General features: G+C 38.7%; 1 protein-coding gene and 1 pseudogene across 1 annotated transcript; both read left to right on the top strand.

The window, feature by feature from the left end:
* The first annotated feature begins 406 nt into the window (after positions 1–406).
* Positions 407–1,506, top strand: LOC127081948 (ubiquitin carboxyl-terminal hydrolase 8-like; annotated as a pseudogene).
* Positions 1,507–12,051: 10,545 nt separating this feature from the next.
* Positions 12,052–13,152, top strand: LOC127081947 (ubiquitin carboxyl-terminal hydrolase 8). Its single transcript, XM_051022174.1, has one exon. It carries the CDS (start codon positions 12,052–12,054, stop codon positions 13,150–13,152), a length of 1,101 nt encoding a protein of 366 aa, XP_050878131.1.
* The last annotated feature ends 8,183 nt before the right edge of the window (positions 13,153–21,335 follow it).

The raw sequence follows: 21,335 nt of genomic DNA, 5'->3' as shown, positions 1-21,335 counted from the left end.
CTCTTGAAGATAGCATGTTGTTATGGGAGGCCACACTTTCCCAAGCTCCAAATCATCTGGTGCTGCTGCTGCAGTTTCAAAGTCCCCGGGTGATGGAACATTATGCAGTGCAACGTTAACGTGAGAAAACCGAAACCAATTCGTCTTCTGCAGGATTTGCTGATAGCATAATGAAGCTTGATTTCTTCAAGATGATTAGTGATTCTTTTGTTCCTGCATTGAAAAGTACAAAGATGGAGTGGTCAAAGCCAATTTGTCAACAAAATTTAGCATCATTTAGCATCTCGTATGTATGATTATACGAAAGAGTATTTGAACCAGAAAGGAAGGTTAATGAGAAGCTAAAGAGTTTAAATGCATCTGATGGGAAATATTCCGTTGAAACAAGGCTGGTAAGCGCATTTGGATGTTTGGCACTCTGTGGAAGAAAACAAAGCAAAGCGAAGTGAAAACAACGTATTGGCATTATCATCTGGCTCGCAGTGATTCAGTCATTGTTGACGTGTGCCAAGGCCAATATAAATCAACATTAGTTTGTCCTATTTGTAGGAAGGTCTCTGTGACATTTGATCCATTCATGTACTTGTCATTACCTCTACCTTCAGCAACAATGCGGACAATGACTTTAACTGTTTTTAGTAACATTGGTGATGGAATGCCTCAATTATCACCATATACAATTCCGTTCCAAAACATGGAAAGTTTGAAGATCTTACACGTGCTCTTAGCATCGCATGCTCTTTGGGGCCTGATGAGACCTTCTTAGTAGCTGAGGTATACAACAATTGTATCATACGCTTCCTTGAAGATCCAGCTGATTCATTATCATTGATCAGAAATGCTGACAAACTAGTTGCTTACCGGTTTCCGAAAGATAATGGGAAGGCCCCTCTGGTCGTCTTTATTAATCAGCGGATGGAGGAGCAATACATCTACGGGAAATCGGCTCCAAATTGGAAGGCATTCGGAATTCCTGTTGTGGCTAGTCTTTGCAATGTTGTAAAGGGATCTGGTCTCTGCAATTTGTATCTGAAGTGGTTCCATCCATTACAAGATTCAATTGAAGGGACCTTAGAAAATTGTGTTGCGTCTGAGAGAACTGAAGTTGTAGAAGTGGAAGGGGTTACAGATCCTTGTTCAGATCCAAATGTAAATGGGTTAGATACACCTTCAGATATAGAAATGGAGTTTTACCTAACAGATGAGAAGAGGACTGTTAAGAATTCCAAAATATTAATGAACGAACCATTTACAGTAAATGGAGAGTTAAACCTGTTGCACGTGCTTGTATGTTGGTCAGAAAAACAGACTAAAAAATATGACACACAGCTTTGTAGTTCGTTGCCCGAGGTTTGCAAGTCTGGCTTTTTTGCAAAGAGACCTCAAGAACCAGTTTCTCCGTATAAGTGTCTTGAAGTATTCTTACAAGAAGAACCTCTTGGCCCAGAAGACATGTGGTATTGTCCTGGCTGTAAAGATCATCGTCATAACCTTATTTCCACATGATATTGCATAGCATATCATCCAACTTGTAGTGGCAAAATGATGCAGCATTAACAGGATTATTAAATAAACCTCCTGAGCTCGAATCCGAACCGAAGCCATTCATGCGTTAACCATTTTTCACTGCAGTAAAAACATGGCCATTAGTCAAAACTGTAGAAATTACAAGAAATCCCAAATTGGGAATCAAGACAAATTCAAGAAGAAAGCGCACGGATCGTATTACCTTTTCCAGATTAAGTACCGAAATGAGGCAAACAAACTGAGCACCCTAAAGGATTTCGCAGGGTACCCCTTTTGATCTGAGTAACCAGCTCAAAACCCTAAACAGGGTGAGTATAAAAGGACGAAAAACCCTAGTAGAAAAAAAAAGAGGGTTAGAGATAGCGGCGACGGAGAAACCCAAGAGGATCTTTGTGGCTACAGTTCAAAAAAGCTTAACGAAATATAAAAAAGGAGCGCTCGGAGGAGTTGAAGAGGACGATTACCTGGTCGTCAAAGTTTGTTGATCAATCCCATTGCAAGAGGTGAGTCTTCATCTCTGACCTCTATTTCATTCTTATTTCGTGATGCACCACTATTCAGGGCCAATCGAAGGTATATGTTTCGTTTGTTGCCGAATCTTTGTATTGTTCTTCGCCTTTTTCCAAATGGATTTTGTTTCTATTGGGAAGAACAGTTTGCATTTTGTATTGAGAGGCGTTTTGTTGAGTTAGAGTGAATGAGAGAGAGCGGCGGTGAGTGAGAGAGGTGAAATCGTGAGATGGTGAGAGCGATGGAGAGGACGAGAAATTGAGAGAGGAAGAATTCTGTCCAATCCGTTTCATTTCCTTTTTTTATTTTTATTGTTCACTTTAAGTCTGGCTAAAAACCTTTTAATCCCATTTAGTGACTTTTGGATGTAGATATTAATATTGGTAATTAACTATGATTCTTTTTTACCATTTCCAACTTATTCCCCTTTGTAAACCCAATAGCCATGCGGCTGGGTTTAATTACTAGTAGACCAACAGTTTTTTTATTATTTAGTTTTTTTTATTTTAATTCTTTTTAAATCTATCTTAGTTTATATATTTAAGTTAGCATTAAGATAATAACTAATGATAAATGGCCTGGTGGAGAGGAGTGGTTTCCATAGTCTTAAGTGGAGTGGGTTCAATACTCATATGTGGTTTTTTTTTTTTAGCATTTTATTTTCTTTTAGCATTTTCTTTCTTTTAGCATTTTATTTCTTTTAGCATTTGTATTTCCTTTAGTATTTCATTTCTTTTAGCATTTCATTTTATGTTTATGTTTTTATTATACTCATGGTTGATCTTTTTTTTATTTTATTAATTTCATCATTCATTCAAAACCATTTTAAAACTATTAAAATCATATTTCTCGATTCAATGTCGAGCCCATTTTCATACCCTTGTAAGTCGATTGCTTTTAAGCATCGCCATCAACCTCACATGGCTTACTCTTGGGCCTTCTTACAATGAGCTCTTAAGCAACATCGACTTAACTTTCAATAATTTCAAACCTCGGTACTTTAATTGTTTTAATTTAATATTCAAATCATTTTTCTAAATAAAACGTGAAGAAAAAGATTACCTGGATGGAATGTCCAGTCGTAATCCCGAATATTAGGCTCAAGCTGTAAGAGCTTGTAAGTCATAAATATTCGTCTTCTCGCCAAAATATCCGGAAATACCTCAAATCATTTTCTAAATAAAACGTGAAGAAAAAGATTACCTGGATGGAATGTCCAGTCGTAATCCCGAATATTAGGCTCAAGCTATAAGAGCTTGTAAGTCATAAATATTCGTCTTCTCGCCAAAATATCCGTAAATACCTCAAATCACCTTCTAAATAAAGCGTGAAGAAAAAGGTTACCTGGATGGAATGTCCAGTCGTAATCCCGAATATTAGGCTCAAGCTGTAAGAGCTTGCAAGCCATAAATATTCGTCTTCTCTTTAACACTCCAATATTCAAAATCATTTTCTTAATAAAGTTGGAAGAAAAAGGTTACCTGGATGGAATGTCCAGTCGTAATCCCGAATATTAGGCTCAAGCTGTAAGAGCTTGCAAGCCATAAATATTCGTCTTCTCTCCAAAACACCTGTAAATATCTCAAACCATCTTCTTAATAAAGTTGGAAGAAAAAGATTACCTGGAGGGAATATCCAGTCGTAATCCCGAATATTAGGCTCAAGCTGTAAGAGCTTGCAAGCCATAAATATTCGTCTTCCCTCCAAAACATTCATAAATATTCGAATCATTTTCTTAGCAATATTGGAAAGAAACAGACTGCCTGGGTGGAATGTCCAGACGTAGTCCCGAGTATTAGACCCAAGCTGTAAGAGCTTGTAGGTCACAAGTACTCGTCTTTCAAACTTCAAAATACCTAATTCATACCTTAATACTTTTTCAATAAAGATGGAAATAGAACATGGTGTATACCGTGCACTCCTGAGGCTAGGATTCGAGATGTATATCTCGCTCATCCAAGTTCTCGCCATCACTCAAAATACATCCAACCAATCAAACTTTTTCTCGTCGCCGTGCGACTAATCAAAAACCTTTTTCATAAATGAAAGATATATTGTCTTAAGTGATACAAAACAATGTTTCGGCCACGATTGTTGAGTAGAGATAAATGACGCTTTTCCGAATGTAGATTTATAAATCCGTTCGATGTGTGGTACGCGTCCACTCCTCATCTGTTTTGGGTAAAACGATGTTTTCGTCAATTAATACGATATAGCTTTCGCTAAAATTGACCAACAAACAAAAATTTTTCTACCCCGAACTACGTAAGCCTTGATTTCTCTTTTGAGATACGTAGGAGCAGGATTTTTAAATCTTGTCAGGCCCACTAATAAAAAACTTAGGTTTAGTCCTTCGTCAAAATCCAAAAACATTTCTTCTCTCTTCTATTCTTTCTTTCCCACCTAATAACTAAAAAGCCTAACATTTAAACTAACATTAATGCACACAACTAACCTAATGGTTCCCGTTGAGTACAACGGACGTGAGGGGTGCTAATACCTTCCCCTTGCGTAGTCGACTCCCGAACCCTGATATTGGTTGCGATGACCATATCTTATCCTTTCTTTTGTCTTGGGTTTTATCGATATTTCCCCTTTCCTTTTTAGGAATAAACAAAGTTCGGTGGCGACTCTGTTCAGTCCATCATTGCGAGCGTGCGATCGCGCTTCGCTTTGAAGTCGTATCCCCATTTTTTCGAGGTGCGACAGATGGCGACTCTGCTGGGGAAGACAAATACCTAAGTGAGTCAAGCCTAGTTAGGTCGTTTGTGTTCCTTTGTTTGTTTACCTATGTGGCTTTTCTTTATTATTTTTACTATCTCTATTGTCATATTGATATGAATCTGTTGTATTGGTTCGACTATGGTTTGGTACTTGGATACTCCGATTGCAAACCTTGTGGGAGAGACTTTTTACCCGAGTCTCGAGTAAAAACATAAGATAGGACAAGGTTGAGTAGTGCGGGTCCGCGAGATGTATTTCTCGTTGGGTCAATACAAGAACCTTACTTAGAGTAGATTCTTGAGAGGATGTTGTCGCTCGGCAAGTAAGTTGTCGTAAGCTTCGATATTTTCTTTAGGATCCATGACTCTGAGAACCATTTGTAGAACCTTAGTTCTTTGCCCAACTAGGAAAGATGGTTGCGTAGTGTGGGTCTGCGAGATGTATTTCTTGTTGGATTGATGCGAGAACCTCACTTAGAGTAGATTCTTTAGATGGAGTTGATGCCCGGAAAGTAAGTTGCCGCAGGTAGCAAACAGTCTAATGGATCCATGACTCTAGGAACTTTTAAAAAAAAAACTTAGATCATACCCGGTGAGAACCTATTCTTGGAGAGCAATCTGATTCATCAGTACCTCAGACTTTTGAACCCGTGTATTGAGAAAAAAAACAAATATGCATGGCTTGCATTGCATTCATTCGCATTCCCTTGCATATGCATCTCATCATAATGAATGTCATTTTCCAGACAAAATAAAAAAAACTCATCCATCCTTTGTCCGTGAAGCAAAGTGATTCTCAACACGCGTTTAGAACAAAGAACCATGTCTCAGGAGGTGATGGACGAGCTAAGGAAAGGCCAAGAAGCACTGAAGGGGGAACTTAATCTTTTGAAGAGCCAAATGAGATGGGTCTTGGAAACCCTGCAAGTCTTGTTGAGAAAAGAGGGTCACCCAATATACACTGCTGCAACAAAGAGAGCTATTACCCCGCATCCATCTGGTGTCACCCCAGGTCAAGGGAAATTCTATGTGGCAACTCCTCATTTACCAGTATATGGACCTCCCTCAAGACGTCATCAGCAACATCCTCTGGCTATTCCTCCTCAAAGTCACCAAAGCCAGGTTCAGAACAAAAATCAGAATCAGAACAAGAGGAACAAGGATCACAATGACTCGATTCCGGTGCCATATAGCAAGCTCTACCCGCAACTAATCCAGAATGCTTTGGTGACCCCTCGAGCTCTCACACCTGTGTCACCAGACCTGCCATGGTACAATCCAAATGCAACATGTGAATTCCATAAAGGAGCATTGGGACATGACTTGGATTCTTGCCTAGCGCTGAAAGCCTTGGTGCGAGGGTTGATTACCAAAAAGAGCTTAATCTTTGAAGAAGATCATCCGAAGGTCAAGTGTGGATACCATACTGGAACAGTGGGGCACTCCATCGAGGAATGCAAGAGTTTTAAGCTCAAGCTGCAAGGATTGATTGACATAGGGTCACTAACACTCAAGGAGGAAGGCTCAGGTACATGTACCTTGATTTCTGGGCCAGATAATGAGAAAGGGAAAGGACCCTTGAGACCCCTCAAGGTTTTGTACCACAAGGAAGATGTCAGGGATATGGCTAATGAGCTATCATTGTTTCCTGGTAAGAGCATTGAGATACCGTCTTGGATTTCCAATGTCACGATCCATACCAATGAAAGAAAAGGAGAAGTGAGTAGTGGATTAAAGAGGGTTGCGTTCAACGATGAGAATGAAGGAAAAGAATTTGAAGATCATCATGCCAATGTCGAAAAGCTTGTTGATCCAAACCTTCAAGTTTGAAGAAGTCAATTCCCTAGAGCTGGCAATCATTTGGTTGTTTCAACACTTCTTTTGTAGTTTCTTTGCATGTTGGTTGTTATTTGCTTTTAAACATTGTTGTTTTATTTGAATTGGTAAGATTAATGAAATGTTTATGCATCTTTTGAATTAATCCATTCGTATTCACTCGTTTTTCATTTATGTTAAAAAACAAAAATACTCCTCTCATTCACTTTTGTTTATCAAACCGTTGTGTTAACAAAGATTGGAAGGAGGATGATGAAAACGAAACACCTGAAATTGTTGTGGTATGCTTTTGAGTAAAACCTTGTCGATGATGTAAGGCATTGTTTCAAATCCCCAAACACTGAAGAAATAAGGAGTTAATCCCTAGTCAACCACTTTGAGCCTAGAAGTTGGTGTTTATTTCGGATCTAAAACCCTTAATCTTAACCTGGGGCAGGGTAGTTGTGTTCAGATAGTTTGATCGTGCATTCGATCTTTCAAAAAAAATCGTCCATATGTACACCCTCCAATTAGGTTCAACCACATGTTATCCTTCGCGCACATGTTGAAGTGTCGAAGAAGTTAAGAAAAGCTAAAATTAGTGGTGGTTGAATCCTTATCCACCAATAATGTGGCAGTCAATACCTTTAAAAAATAAAAAAGCCCGCAAAGTCAAATACCACAAAATGACTTAGGCAAAAGTCAGGGCATCCCGATGGACCGAAAGCTTCAATGAAGCGGTCCAGGAAAAATCAGGGATAAGGAAAAACAATCAAAAGAGGTCATTAAATCCTCGACAAAAACAAAATAAAGTGACTGCCATTTCAAGAAAATCTCACCTTGAACCCTCATTTCCACTTTCGCACCCTCTTGGAAGTCGAATGCGTGTATTGAATTAACTGAACGTAGGATCTGGAGATCATCAAGAAGAAGGGGTGGGTAAAAAAAAAAAATTTGAGCCTTATATCCTTTTGTTTAAAAACCGTGAACCAGACCACGTTATAACCCTTAAAAGACCTAATTGAGACAGGGTTTATTTTGAAAGCATACTACAACAAGATTGTGTTAGCCTGACTCCAAACGATTTTTGTTAATCATTTGATGGCACCAACTTGCGTACTGTGAGTGACTAGATCATCATTGTGTTCTTATCATTGACCCTCTCACTATATTTCACCCATTCATATCAATAAATTTTGATTTCAAATTTTTGCATAAGCATTGAATTAAAATTACCATTTTTGAATGAACAATCTTACTTGCGAGTCAACACTTAGCATCAAAGAAATTCAATACACAGTTGAGGAACTTGATGGAGTGAAGGAAGTCTATTTAGGGGCAAATCACTTTGAGCATCAGTTAATTCGAGCTAATCACCCTAAGGGTCATCTAGCCAAGAGTAATCTGCTTCAAGAATCAGACCAGGGCAAGCCACCTCAGAGCTTAGTAAGTCCAATCACTCCAAGGTTCAGTTAGCCAAGAGTAATTTGCTTCAAGACTTAGACCGGGGCAAGCCACCCCAGAGCTCAATGAGTCCAGCTATCCAAAGGACAATCAATCAAGAGTCTACCATTCCAGTATTTGGTTAGTCAAGTTCAGACCACTGCAAGTTTCAAACACTTGGGGCAAGCCATCTCGAGGTAGTCTCATGGAAAGTTGTTTCCAAACCCACTTTCAAGGTGAACATTTCCAAAGACCCAACAAACTGGGGGCAAGATGAGCCACAGAGGGGCAGAACCTCTTTCTTCGTGCTTTCAAACTGCTCAAACAAATTCTGCCATACGTCAACAACTATCGAGTTTAAGACGAGTGCCCGAAAATTATGCTAGCACGATTCATTAATCCTCCAAAAGGATCCATTGGCTAAGCTGTGGCCATCAAATTGGATAGAATCCTCCCTTGACGACATCTATCATAAAATATTCGGTTGAGTTCTCGGTGTTGAGGAATCATGAGCTTCCATAAAAAGCCTTTACAAACTCCCAGTCTGCCCAGTGTCAGCATTCTCATAATCATGATCATTCATATATCATGCATAAAAGGAAATTCAAATCATGCATAGCCGAAATGTACTTCGTGCTCATTTTGCATTGACCCAGGTCTTGTTGTCGATCCTAGATCCTTTGACCTATAATTCCAGCTTGTCTTTGGTATCCCTAAACCAACATCCAGTTTTCACGGTCATTTTCAAGTCCAATTGTTGTTGGCAAAATCCGTTAAAGGGTGGTTGTAGTCCATTGCTTACGGTCAGAGTCCCATTGTTTTTATCTCGGGGTCAGGTCATACTTGAACTTGCTCTGAAGAGTTTTTCCAAGTTTTGTTCAATACTATTCAGGTCATGTATGAACCTGTTGTTGAGCTTTTATTCCGGGGTCAGGTCATACTTGAACCTGCTCTGAAGAGTTTTTCCAATTTTTGTTCAATACTATTCAGGTCATGTATGAACCTGTTGTTGAGCTTTTATTCCGGGGTCAGGTCATACTTGAACTTGCTCTGAAGAGTTTTTCCAATTTTTGTTCAATACCATTCAGGTCATCTATGAACCTGTTGTTGAGCTTTTATTCCGGGGTCAGGTCATACTTGAACCTGCTCTGAAGAGTTTTTCCAATTTTTGTTCGATACTATTCAGGTCATGTATGAACCTGTTGTTGAGCTTTTATTCCGGGGTCAGGTCATACTTGAACCTGCTCTAAAGAGTTTTTCCAATTTTTGTTCAATACCATTCAGGTCATGTATGAACCTGTTGTTGAGCTTTTATTCCGGGGTCAGGTCATACTTGAACCTGCTCTGAAGAGTTTTTCCAATTTTTGTTCAATACCATTCAGGTCATGTATGAACCTGTTGTTGAGCTTTTATTCCGGGGTCAGGTCATACTTGAACTTGCTCTGAAGAGTTTTTCCATTTTTGTTCAATACTATTCAGGTCATGTTTGAACCTGTTGTTGAGCTTTTATTCCGGGGTCAGGTCATACTTGAACTTGCTCTGAAGAATTTTTCCATTTTTGTTCAATACTATTCAGGTCATGTTTGAACCTGTTGTTGAGCTTTTATTCCGGGGTCAGGTCATACTTGAACCTGCTCTGAAGAGTTTTTCCAATTTTTTTTCAATACTATTCAGGTCATGTATGAACCTGTTGTTGAGCTTTTATTCCGGGGTCAGGTCATACTTGAACTTGCTCTGAAGAGTTTTTTTCCCTTTTGTTCAATACTATTCAATTCATGTATGAACCTGTTGTTCAGCTTCATTCCGGTGTCAGGTCATACTTGAACCTGCTCTGAGATTCTTTCTCTGTTTGTTCAATACTATTCAGGTCATGTATGAACCTGTTGTTGAGCTTTTATTCCGGTGTCAGGTCATACTTGAACCTGTTCTGAAGAGTTTTTCTCCATGATTATTCCCCAGCATTGTCAGGCCATACATGAACCTGTTGTGGAAATTCTCGTATTCGGGCTTAGTAAGTCAAATTGTGAACTTACTCTCTTGTACTCTAAATACTGCTTATCACACTCCACTCAGATTACTCCCCAGTGTGTGTTTGACTCTCCAGCAGGATTTGTTTTCCCCAGCGAGTTTGTTTCTTACCACTTGTCTGTCTTCCTGTGGACCATCGGCATTCCCCACAGGTTGGTCTGTCTAGTAACATCTCCTATCAAGGGTCTACCATATCCCTAGCTGATAAAAATAGCAAAAAAAATCATGCATCCACGCATATCATGTCATGCATATCATATCATATCACACCATGTCATAGGGATTCAGGATTAAAATCCGGGTCTTCTTAGTAATTAACCATCTCCCACTATGCTCATATGAAGAGTGTCCTGCTTCATATTCTCTATTTGAAGACGCTTAAATAGGGGCAACTGTCATACCCCGATTTTGGTCCTGAATTTTTATTTTTATTTGGCACTTGGCCTAAAATTCATTTGCATACATTCATTCCCAACTCCATATTTTTGTTACACATTGATCATTGTCTATGCCTTTTTGATCATGGTGCTTTTGACTATAAAATGGATTTTAATCATTTGACTTTTGTAATTTTTCAATTTTTGATTTTAATTTCAATAACTCCCAAATTTCAATTTAATTTTAATTGTTATTTTTACTAATGATTCAAAACTCTAATTGATTTTAATTTTCAAATAGATGTTAGAATTGATGTCAAAGGTAATTGTAACAAATTATTGGATTAATTTGATTTTAATTGGGTTTTCTACTGATTTTTTATTATTATCTAAATTGATATTTAAATTAGTCTTGGATTATTTCTAAAAAAATCCATTTTTATATCCATAGTACATTTCAAAATCAAAATAGCATTACAACATTTTCATAAATTACAAAGTCATCTTCCAAATGGATACCTTTCTACTGCATATTATTATGGAGGTAAGGTTATGATGGTCAAGGAGATTGGAGTGGCTATTCTAATTATATGAACCTTGACGGAGGGATGGCTCAAGGGGTTTATGGGGATAACTGCTCTTATATGTATCAAGGTTATGGATGTACACCATATGGAGCGTATGCTTCACCCAATTCCTTTTCTCCAATGGTTCAACATGATGGTCAATTGTATGGGCTGCAATAGTATCAGTATCTTTGTTCTTATTACAGCTCTCCAACTTCTGTTGATGTGTTTGCTCCAAATAAAACCAGTGTTGCACAACGGGAAATGTCAACTACAGCTAATGCGGACCATGTTCCATCTAATGTTATGAATAATGGAAACTCTGTTGGCATGGTCAATGGTGATTGTACAAACCAAAGTGGGTTAAAATCGTTTCTTAGTACCTACAGGGTTATTTCAGTAACATTTCTGAGTACCTTAGAGTGGGACCACCATTATATTGTGGTAAAAGATTACAATTACAGTTTGGAATCGAAACATACAAACCAGTTATGCTCTATTAGCAACTGTTATTCAAATTCTCTTTTAAATGAGCTGCTCATCTTGTGTTACAAGAAGTGATATCTAGAGCATCATTAGTACCGAAGTCAAGATACAATATTCTACTGCCACTTCTAGAGAATGGAATTGATATTAATAGTCCAGATGAACTCAATCCTCTTGAAGATAGCATGTTGTTATAGGAGGCCACACTTTCCCAAGCTCCAAATCATCTGGTGCTGCTGCTGCAGTTTCAAAGTCCCCAGGTGATGGAACATTATGCAGTGCAACGTTAACGTGAGAAAACCGAAACCAATTCGTCTTTTGCAGGATTTGCGATAGCATAATGAAGCTTGATTTCTTCAAGATGATTAGTGATTCTTTTGTTCCTGCATTGAAAAGTACAAAGATGGAGTGGTCAAAGCCAATTTGTCAACAAAATTTAGCATCATTTAGCACCTCGTATGTATGATTATGCGAAAGAGTATTTGAACCAGAAAGGAAGGTTAATGAGAAGCTAAAGAGTTTAAATGCACCTGATGGGAAATATTCCGTTGAAACAAGGTTGGTAGGCGCATTTGGATGTTTGGCACTCTGTGGAAGAAAACAAAGCAAACCGAAGTGAAAACAACGTATTGGCATTATCGTCTGGCTCGCAGTGATTTAGTCATTGTTGACGTGTGCCAAGGCCAATATAAATCAACATTAGTTTGTCCTGTTTGTAGGAAGGTCTCTGTGACATTTGATCCATTCATGTACTTGTCATTACCTCTACCTTCAGCAACAATGCGGACAATGACTTTAACTGTTTTTAGTAACATTGGTGATGGAATGCCTCAATTATCACCATATACAATTTCCGTTCCAAAACATGGAAAGTTTGAAGATCTTACACGTGCTCTTAGCATCGCATGCTCTTTGGGGCCTGATGAAACCTTCTTAGTAGCTGAGGTATACAACAATTGTATCATACGCTTCCTTGAAGATCCAGCTGATTCATTATCATTGATCAGAAATGCTGACAAACTAGTTGCTTACCGGTTTCCGAAAGATAATGGGAAGGCCCCTCTGGTCGTCTTTATTAATCAGCGGATGGAGGAGCAATACATCTACGGGAAATCGGCTCCAAATTGGAAGGCATTCGGAATTCCTGTTGTGGCTAGTCTTTGCAATGTTGTAAAGGGATCTGGTCTCTGCAATTTGTATCTGAAGTGGTTCCATCCATTACAAGATTCAATTGAAGGGACCTTAGAAAATTGTGCTGCGTCTGAGAGAACTGAAGTTGTAGAAGTGGAAGGGGTTACAGATCCTTGTTCAGATCCAAATGTAAATGGGTTAGATACACCTTCAGATATAGAAATGGAGTTTTACCTAACAGATGAGAAGAGGACTGTTAAGAATTCCAAAATATTAATGAACGAACCATTTACAGTAAATGGAGAGTTAAACCTGCTGCACGTGCTTGTATGTTGGTCAGAAAAACAGACTAAAAAATATGACACACAGCTTTGTAGTTCGTTGCCCGAGGTTTGCAAGTCTGGCTTTTTTGCAAAGAGACCTCAAGAACCAGTTTCTCCGTATAAGTGTCTTGAAGTATTCTTACAAGAAGAACCTCTTGGCCCAGAAGACATGTGGTATTGTCCTGGCTGTAAAGATCATCGTCATAACCTTATTTCCACATGATATTGCATAGCATATCATCCAACTTGTAGTGGCAAAATGATGCAGCATTAACAGGATTATTAAATAAACCTCCTGAGCACGAATCCGAACCGAAGCCATTCATGCGTTAACCATTTTTCACTGCAGTAAAAACATGGCCATTAGTCAAAACTGTAGAAATTACAAGAAATCCCAAATTGGGAATCAAGACAAATTCAAGAAGAAAGCGCACGGATCGTATTACCTTTTCCAGATTAAGTACCGAAATGAGGCAAACAAACTGAGCACCCTAAAGGATTTCGCAGGGTACCCCTTTTGATCTGAGTAACCAGCTCAAAACCCTAAACAGGGTGAGTATAAAAGGACGAAAAACCCTAGTAGAAAAAAAAAAGAGGGTTAGAGATAGCGGCGACGGAGAAACCCAAGAGGATCTTTGTGGCTACAGTTCAAAAAAGCTTAACGAAATATAAAAAAGGAGCGCTCGGAGGAGTTGAAGAGGACGATTACCTGGTCGTCAAAGTTTGTTGATCAATCCCATTGCAAGAGGTGAGTCTTCATCTCTGACCTCTATTTCATTCTTATTTCGTGATGCACCACTATTCAGGGCCAATCGAAGGTATATGTTTCGTTTGTTGCCGAATCTTTGTATTGTTCTTCGCCTTTTTCCAAATGGATTTTGTTTCTATTGGGAAGAACAGTTTGCATTTTGTATTGAGAGGCGTTTTGTTGAGTTAGAGTGAATGAGAGAGAGCGGCGGTGAGTGAGAGAGGTGAAATCGTGAGATGGTGAGAGCGATGGAGAGGACGAGAAATTGAGAGAGGAAGAATTCTGTCCAATCCGTTTCATTTCCTTTTTTTATTTTTATTGTTCACTTTAAGTCTGGCTAAAAACCTTTTAATCCCATTTAGTGACTTTTGGATGTAGATATTAATATTGGTAATTAACTATGATTCTTTTTTACCATTTCCAACTTATTCCCCTTTGTAAACCCAACAGCCATGCGGCTGGGTTTAATTACTAGTAGACCAACAGTTTTTTTATTATTTAGTTTTTTTTATTTTAATTCTTTTTAAATCTATCTTAGTTTATATATTTAAGTTAGCATTAAGATAATAACTAATGATAAATGGCCTGGTGGAGAGGAGTGGTTTCCATAGTCTTAAGTGGAGTGGGTTCAATACTCATATGTGGTTTTTTTTTTTTAGCATTTTATTTTCTTTTAGCATTTTATTTCTTTTAGCATTTGTATTTCCTTTAGTATTTCATTTCTTTTAGCATTTCATTTTATGTTTATGTTTTTATTATACTCATGGTTGATCTTTTTTTTTATTTTATATATTTCATCATTCATTCAAAACCATTTTAAAACTATTAAAATCATATTTCTCGATTCAATGTCGAGCCCATTTTCATACCCTTGTAAGTCGATTGCTTTTAAGCATCGCCATCAACCTCACATGGCTTACTCTTGGGCCTTCTTACAATGAGCTCTTAAGCAACATCGACTTAACTTTCAATAATTTCAAACCTCGGTACTTTAATTGTTTTAATTTAATATTCAAATCATTTTTCTAAATAAAACGTGAAGAAAAAGATTACCTGGATGGAATGTCCAGTCGTAATCCCGAATATTAGGCTCAAGCTGTAAGAGCTTGTAAGTCATAAATATTCGTCTTCTCGCCAAAATATCCGGAAATACCTCAAATCATTTTCTAAATAAAACGTGAAGAAAAAGATTACCTGGATGGAATGTCCAGTCGTAATCCCGAATATTAGGCTCAAGCTATAAGAGCTTGTAAGTCATAAATATTCGTCTTCTCGCCAAAATATCCGTAAATACCTCAAATCACCTTCTAAATAAAGCGTGAAGAAAAAGGTTACCTGGATGGAATGTCCAGTCGTAATCCCGAATATTAGGCTCAAGCTGTAAGAGCTTGCAAGCCATAAATATTCGTCTTCTCTTTAACACTCCAATATTCAAAATCATTTTCTTAATAAAGTTGGAAGAAAAAGGTTACCTGGATGGAATGTCCAGTCGTAATCCCGAATATTAGGCTCAAGCTGTAAGAGCTTGCAAGCCATAAATATTCGTCTTCTCTCCAAAACACCTGTAAATATCTCAAACCATCTTCTTAATAAAGTTGGAAGAAAAAGATTACCTGGAGGGAATATCCAGTCGTAATCCCGAATATTAGGCTCAAGCTGTAAGAGCTTGCAAGCCATAAATATTCGTCTTCCCTCCAAAACATTCATAAATATTCGAATCATTTTCTTAGCAATATTGGAAAGAAACAGACTGCCTGGGTGGAATGTCCAGACGTAGTCCCGAGTATTAGACCCAAGCTGTAAGAGCTTGTAGGTCACAAGTACTCGTCTTTCAAACTTCAAAATACCTAATTCATACCTTAATACTTTTTCAATAAAGATGGAAATAGAACATGGTGTATACCGTGCACTCCTGAGGCTAGGATTCGAGATGTATATCTCGCTCATCCAAGTTCTCGCCATCACTCAAAATACATCCAACCAATCAAACTTTTTCTCGTCGCCGTGCGACTAATCAAAAACCTTTTTCATAAATGAAAGATATATTGTCTTAAGTGATACAAAACAATGTTTCGGCCACGATTGTTGAGTAGAGATAAATGACGCTTTTCCGAATGTAGATTTATAAATCCGTTCGATGTGTGGTACGCGTCCACTCCTCATCTGTTTTGGGTAAAACGATGTTTTCGTCAATTAATACGATATAGCTTTCGCTAAAATTGACCAACAAACAAACATTTTTCTACCCAGAACTACGTAAGCCTTGATTTCTCTTTTGAGATACGTAGGAGCAGGATTTTTAAATCTTGTCAGGCCCACTAATAAAAAACTTAGGTTTAGTCCTTCGTCAAAATCCAAAAACATTTCTTCTCTCTTCTATTCTTTCTTTCCCACCTAATAACTAAAAAGCCTAACATTTAAACTAACATTAATGCACACAACTAACCTAATGGTTCCCGTTGAGTACAACGGACGTGAGGGGTGCTAATACCTTCCCCTTGCGTAATCGACTCCCGAACCCTGATATTGGTTGCGATGACCATATCTTATCCTTTCTTTTGTCTTGGGTTTTATCGATATTTCCCCTTTCCTTTTTAGGAATAAACAAAGTTCGGTGGCGACTCTGTTCAGTCCATCATTGCGAGCGTGCGATCGCGCTTCGCTTTGAAGTCGTATCCCCATTTTTTCGAGGTGCGACAGATGGCGACTTTGCTGGGGAAGACAAATACCTAAGTGAGTCAAGCCTAGTTAGGTCGTTTGTGTTCCTTTGTTTGTTTACCTATGTGGCTTTTCTTTATTATTTTTACTATCTCTATTGTCATATTGATATGAATCTGTTGTATTGGTTCGACTATGGTTTGGTACTTGGATACTCCGATTGCAAACCTTGTGGGAGAGACTTTTTACCCGAGTCTCGAGTAAAAACATAAGATAGGACGAGGTTGAGTAGTGCGGGTCCGCGAGATGTATTTCTCGTTGGATCGATACGAGAACCTTACTTAGAGTAGATTCTTGAGAGGATGTTGTCGCTCGGCAAGTAAGTTGTCGTAAGCTTCGATATTTTCTTTAGGATCCATGACTCTGAGAACCATTTGTAGAACCTTAGTTCTTTGCCCAACTAGGAAAGATGGTTGCGTAGTGTGGGTCTGCGAGATGTATTTCTTGTTGGATTGATGCGAGAACCTCACTTAGAGTAGATTCTTTAGATGGAGTTGATGCCCGGCAAGTAAGTTGCCGCAGGTAGCAAACAGTCTAATGGATCCATGACTCTAGGAACTTTTTAAAAAAAAACTTAGATCATACCCGGTGAGAACCTATTCTTGGAGAGCAATCTGATTCATCAGTACCTCAGACTTTTGAACCCGTGTATTGAGAAAAAAAACGAATATGCATGGCTTGCATTGCATTCATTCGCATTCCCTTGCATATGCATCTCATCATAATGCATGTCATTTTCCAGACAAAATAAAAAAAACTCATCCATCCTTTGTCCGTGAAGCAAAGTGATTCTCAACACGCGTTTAGAACAAAGAACCATGTCTCAGGAGATGATGGACGAGCTAAGGAAAGGCCAAGAAGCACTGAAGGGGGAACTTAATCTTTTGAAGAGCCAAATGAGATGGGTCTTGGAAACCCTGCAAGTCTTGTTGAGAAAAGAGGGTCACCCAATATACACTGCTGCAACAAAGAGAGCTATTACCCCGCATCCATCTGGTGTCACCCCAGGTCAAGGGAAATTCTATGTGGCAACTCCTCATTTACCAGTATATGGACCTCCCTCAAGACGTCATCAGCAACATCCTCTGGCTATTCCTCCTCAAAGTCACCAAAGCTAGGTTCAGAACAAAAATCAGAATCAGAACAAGAGGAACAAGGATCACAATGACTCGATTCCGGTGCCATATAGCAAGCTCTACCCGCAACTAATCCAGAATGCTTTGGTGACCCCTCGAGCTCTCACACCTGTGTCACCAGACCTGCCATGGTACAATCCAAATGCAACATGTGAATTCCATAAAGGAGCATTGGGACATGACTTGGATTCTTGCCTAGCGCTGAAAGCCTTGGTGCGAGGGTTGATTACCAAAAAGAGCTTAATCTTTGAAGAAGATCATCCGAAGGTCAAGTGTGGATACCATACTGGAACAGTGGGGCACTCCATCGAGGAATGCAAGAGTTTTAAGCTCAAGCTGCAAGGATTGATTGACATAGGGTCACTAACACTCAAGGAGGAAGGCTCAGGTACATGTACCTTGATTTCTGGGCCAGATAATGAGAAAGGGAAAGGACCCTTGAGACCCCTCAAGGTTTTGTACCACAAGGAAGATGTCAGGGATATGGCTAATGAGCTATCATTGTTTCCTGGTAAGAGCATTGAGATACCGTCTTGGATTTCCAATGTCACGATCCATACCAATGAAAGAAAAGGAGAAGTGAGTAGTGGATTAAAGAGGGTTGCGTTCAACGATGAGAATGAAGGAAAAGAATTTGAAGATCATCATGCCAATGTCGAAAAGCTTGTTGATCCAAACCTTCAAGTTTGAAGAAGTCAATTCCCTAGAGCTGGCAATCATTTGGTTGTTTCAACACTTCTTTTGTAGTTTCTTTGCATGTTGGTTGTTATTTGCTTTTAAACATTGTTGTTTTATTTGAATTGGTAAGATTAATGAAATGTTTATGCATCTTTTGAATTAATCCATTCGTATTCACTCGTTTTTCATTTATGTTAAAAAACAAAAATACTCCTCTCATTCACTTTTGTTTATCAAACCGTTGTGTTAACAAAGATTGGAAGGAGGATGATGAAAACGAAACACCTGAAATTGTTGTGGTATGCTTTTGAGTAAAACCTTGTCGATGATGTAAGGCATTGTTTCAAATCCCCAAACACTGAAGAAATAAGGAGTTAATCCCTAGTCAACCACTTTGAGCCTAGAAGTTGGTGTTTATTTCGGATCTAAAACCCTTAATCTTAACCTGGGGCAGGGTAGTTGTGTTCAGATAGTTTGATCGTGCATTCGATCTTTCAAAAAAAATCGTCCATATGTACACCCTCCAATTAGGTTCAACCACATGTTATCCTTCGCGCACATGTTGAAGTGTCGAAGAAGTTAAGAAAAGCTAAAATTAGTGGTGGTTGAATCCTTATCCACCAATAATGTGGCAGTCAATACCTTTAAAAAATAAAAAAGCCCGCAAAGTCAAATACCACAAAATGACTTAGGCAAAAGTCAGGGCATCCCGATGGACCGAAAGCTTCAAAGAAGCGGTCAAGGAAAAATCAGGGATAAGGAAAAACAATCAAAAGAGGTCATTAAATCCTCGACAAAAACAAAATAAAGTGACTGCCATTTCAAGAAAATCTCACCTTGAACCCTCATTTCCACTTTCGCACCCTCTTGGAAGTCGAATGCGTGTATTGAATTAACTGAACGTAGGATCTGGAGATCATCAAGAAGAAGGGGTGGGTAAAAAAAAAAAATTTGAGCCTTATATCCTTTTGTTTAAAAACCGTGAACCAGACCACGTTATAACCCTTAAAAGACCTAATTGAGACAGGGTTTATTTTGAAAGCATACTACAACAAGATTGTGTTAGCCTGACTCCAAACGATTTTTGTTAATCATTTGATGGCACCAACTTGCGTACTGTGAGTGACTAGATCATCATTGTGTTCTTATCATTGACCCTCTCACTATATTTCACCCATTCATATCAATAAATTTTGATTTCAAATTTTTGCATAAGCATTGAATTAAAATTACCATTTTTGAATGAACAATCTTACTTGCGAGTCAACACTTAGCATCAAAGAAATTCAATACACAGTTGAGGAACTTGATGGAGTGAAGGAAGTCTATTTAGGGGCAAATCACTTTGAGCATCAGTTAATTCGAGCTAATCACCCTAAGGGTCATCTAGCCAAGAGTAATCTGCTTCAAGAATCAGACCGGGGCAAGCCACCTCAGAGCTCAGTAAGTCCAATCACTCCAAGGTTCAGTTAGCCAAGAGTAATTTGCTTCAAGACTTAGACCGGGGCAAGCCACCCCAGAGCTCAATGAGTCCAGCTATCCAAAGGACAATCAATCAAGAGTCTACCATTCCAGTATTTGGTTAGTCAAGTTCAGACCACTGCAAGTTTCAAACACTTGGGGCAAGCCATCTCGAGGTAGTCTCATGGAAAGTTGTTTCCAAACCCACTTTCAAGGTGAACATTTCCAAAGACCCAACAAACTGGGGGCAAGATGAGCCACAGAGGGGCAGAACCTCTTTCTTCGTGCTTTCAAACTGCTCAAACAAATTCTGCCATACGTCAACAACTATCGAGTTTAAGACGAGTGCCCGAAAATTATGCTAGCACGATTCATTAATCCTCCAAAAGGATCCATTGGCTAAGTTGTGGCCATCAAACTGGATAGAATCCTCCCTTGACGACATCTATCATAAAATATTCGGTTGAGTTCTCGGTGTTGAGGAATCATGAGCTTCCATAAAAAGCCTTTACAAACTCCCAGTCTGCCCAGTGTCAGCATTCTCATAATCATGATCATTCATATATCATGCATAAAAGGAAATTCAAATCATGCATAGCCGAAATGTACTTCGTGCTCATTTTGCATTGACCCAGGTCTTGTTGTCGATCCTAGATCCTTTGACCTCTAATTCCAGCTTGTCTTTGGTATCCCTAAACCAACATCCGGTTTTCACGGTCATTTTCAAGTCCAATTGTTGTTGGCAAAATCCGTTAAAGGGTGGTTTAGTCCATTGCTTACGGTCAGAGTCCCATTGTTTTTATCTCGGGGTCAGGTCATACTTGAACTTGCTCTGAAGAGTTTTTCCAAGTTTTGTTCAATACTATTCAGGTCATGTATGAACCTGTTGTTGAGCTTTTATTCCGGGGTCAGGTCATACTTGAACCTGCTCTGAAGAGTTTTTCCAATTTTTGTTCAATACTATTCAGGTCATGTATGAACCTGTTGTTGAGCTTTTATTCCGGGGTCAGGTCATACTTGAACCTGCTCTGAAGAGTTTTTCCAATTTTTGTTCAATACCATTCAGGTCATGTATCAACCTGTTGTTGAGCTTTTATTCCGGGGTCAGGTCATACTTGAACCTGCTCTGAAGAGTTTTTCCAATTTTTGTTCAATACTATTCAGGTCATGTATGAACCTGTTGTTGAGCTTTTATTCCGGGGTCAGGTCATACTTGAACCTGCTCTAAAGAGTTTTTCCAATTTTTGTTCAATACCATTCAGGTCATGTATCAACCTGTTGTTGAGCTTTTATTCCGGGGTCAGGTCATACTTGAACCTGCTCTGAAGAGTTTTTCCAAATTTTTTTCAATACCATTCAGGTCATGTATGAACCTGTTGTTGAGCTTTTATTCCGGGGTCAGGTCATACTTGAACTTGCTCTGAAGAGTTTTTCCATTTTTGTTCAATACTATTCAGGTCATGTTTGAACCTGTTGTTGAGCTTTTATTCCGGGGTCAGGTCATACTTGAACTTGCTCTGAAGAATTTTTCCATTTTTGTTCAATACTATTCAGGTCATGTTTGAACCTGTTGTTGAGCTTTTATTCCGGGGTCAGGTCATACTTGAACCTGCTCTGAAGAGTTTTTCTAATTTTTGTTCAATACTATTCAGGTCATGTATGAAC

This window comes from Lathyrus oleraceus, chromosome 5 (assembly GCF_024323335.1).
Source record: "Lathyrus oleraceus cultivar Zhongwan6 chromosome 5, CAAS_Psat_ZW6_1.0, whole genome shotgun sequence".
Lineage (NCBI taxonomy): Eukaryota > Viridiplantae > Streptophyta > Magnoliopsida > Fabales > Fabaceae > Lathyrus > Lathyrus oleraceus.
Note: the sequence above shows the minus strand (reverse complement) of the source record. Positions and strands in the feature narration are given on the sequence as shown.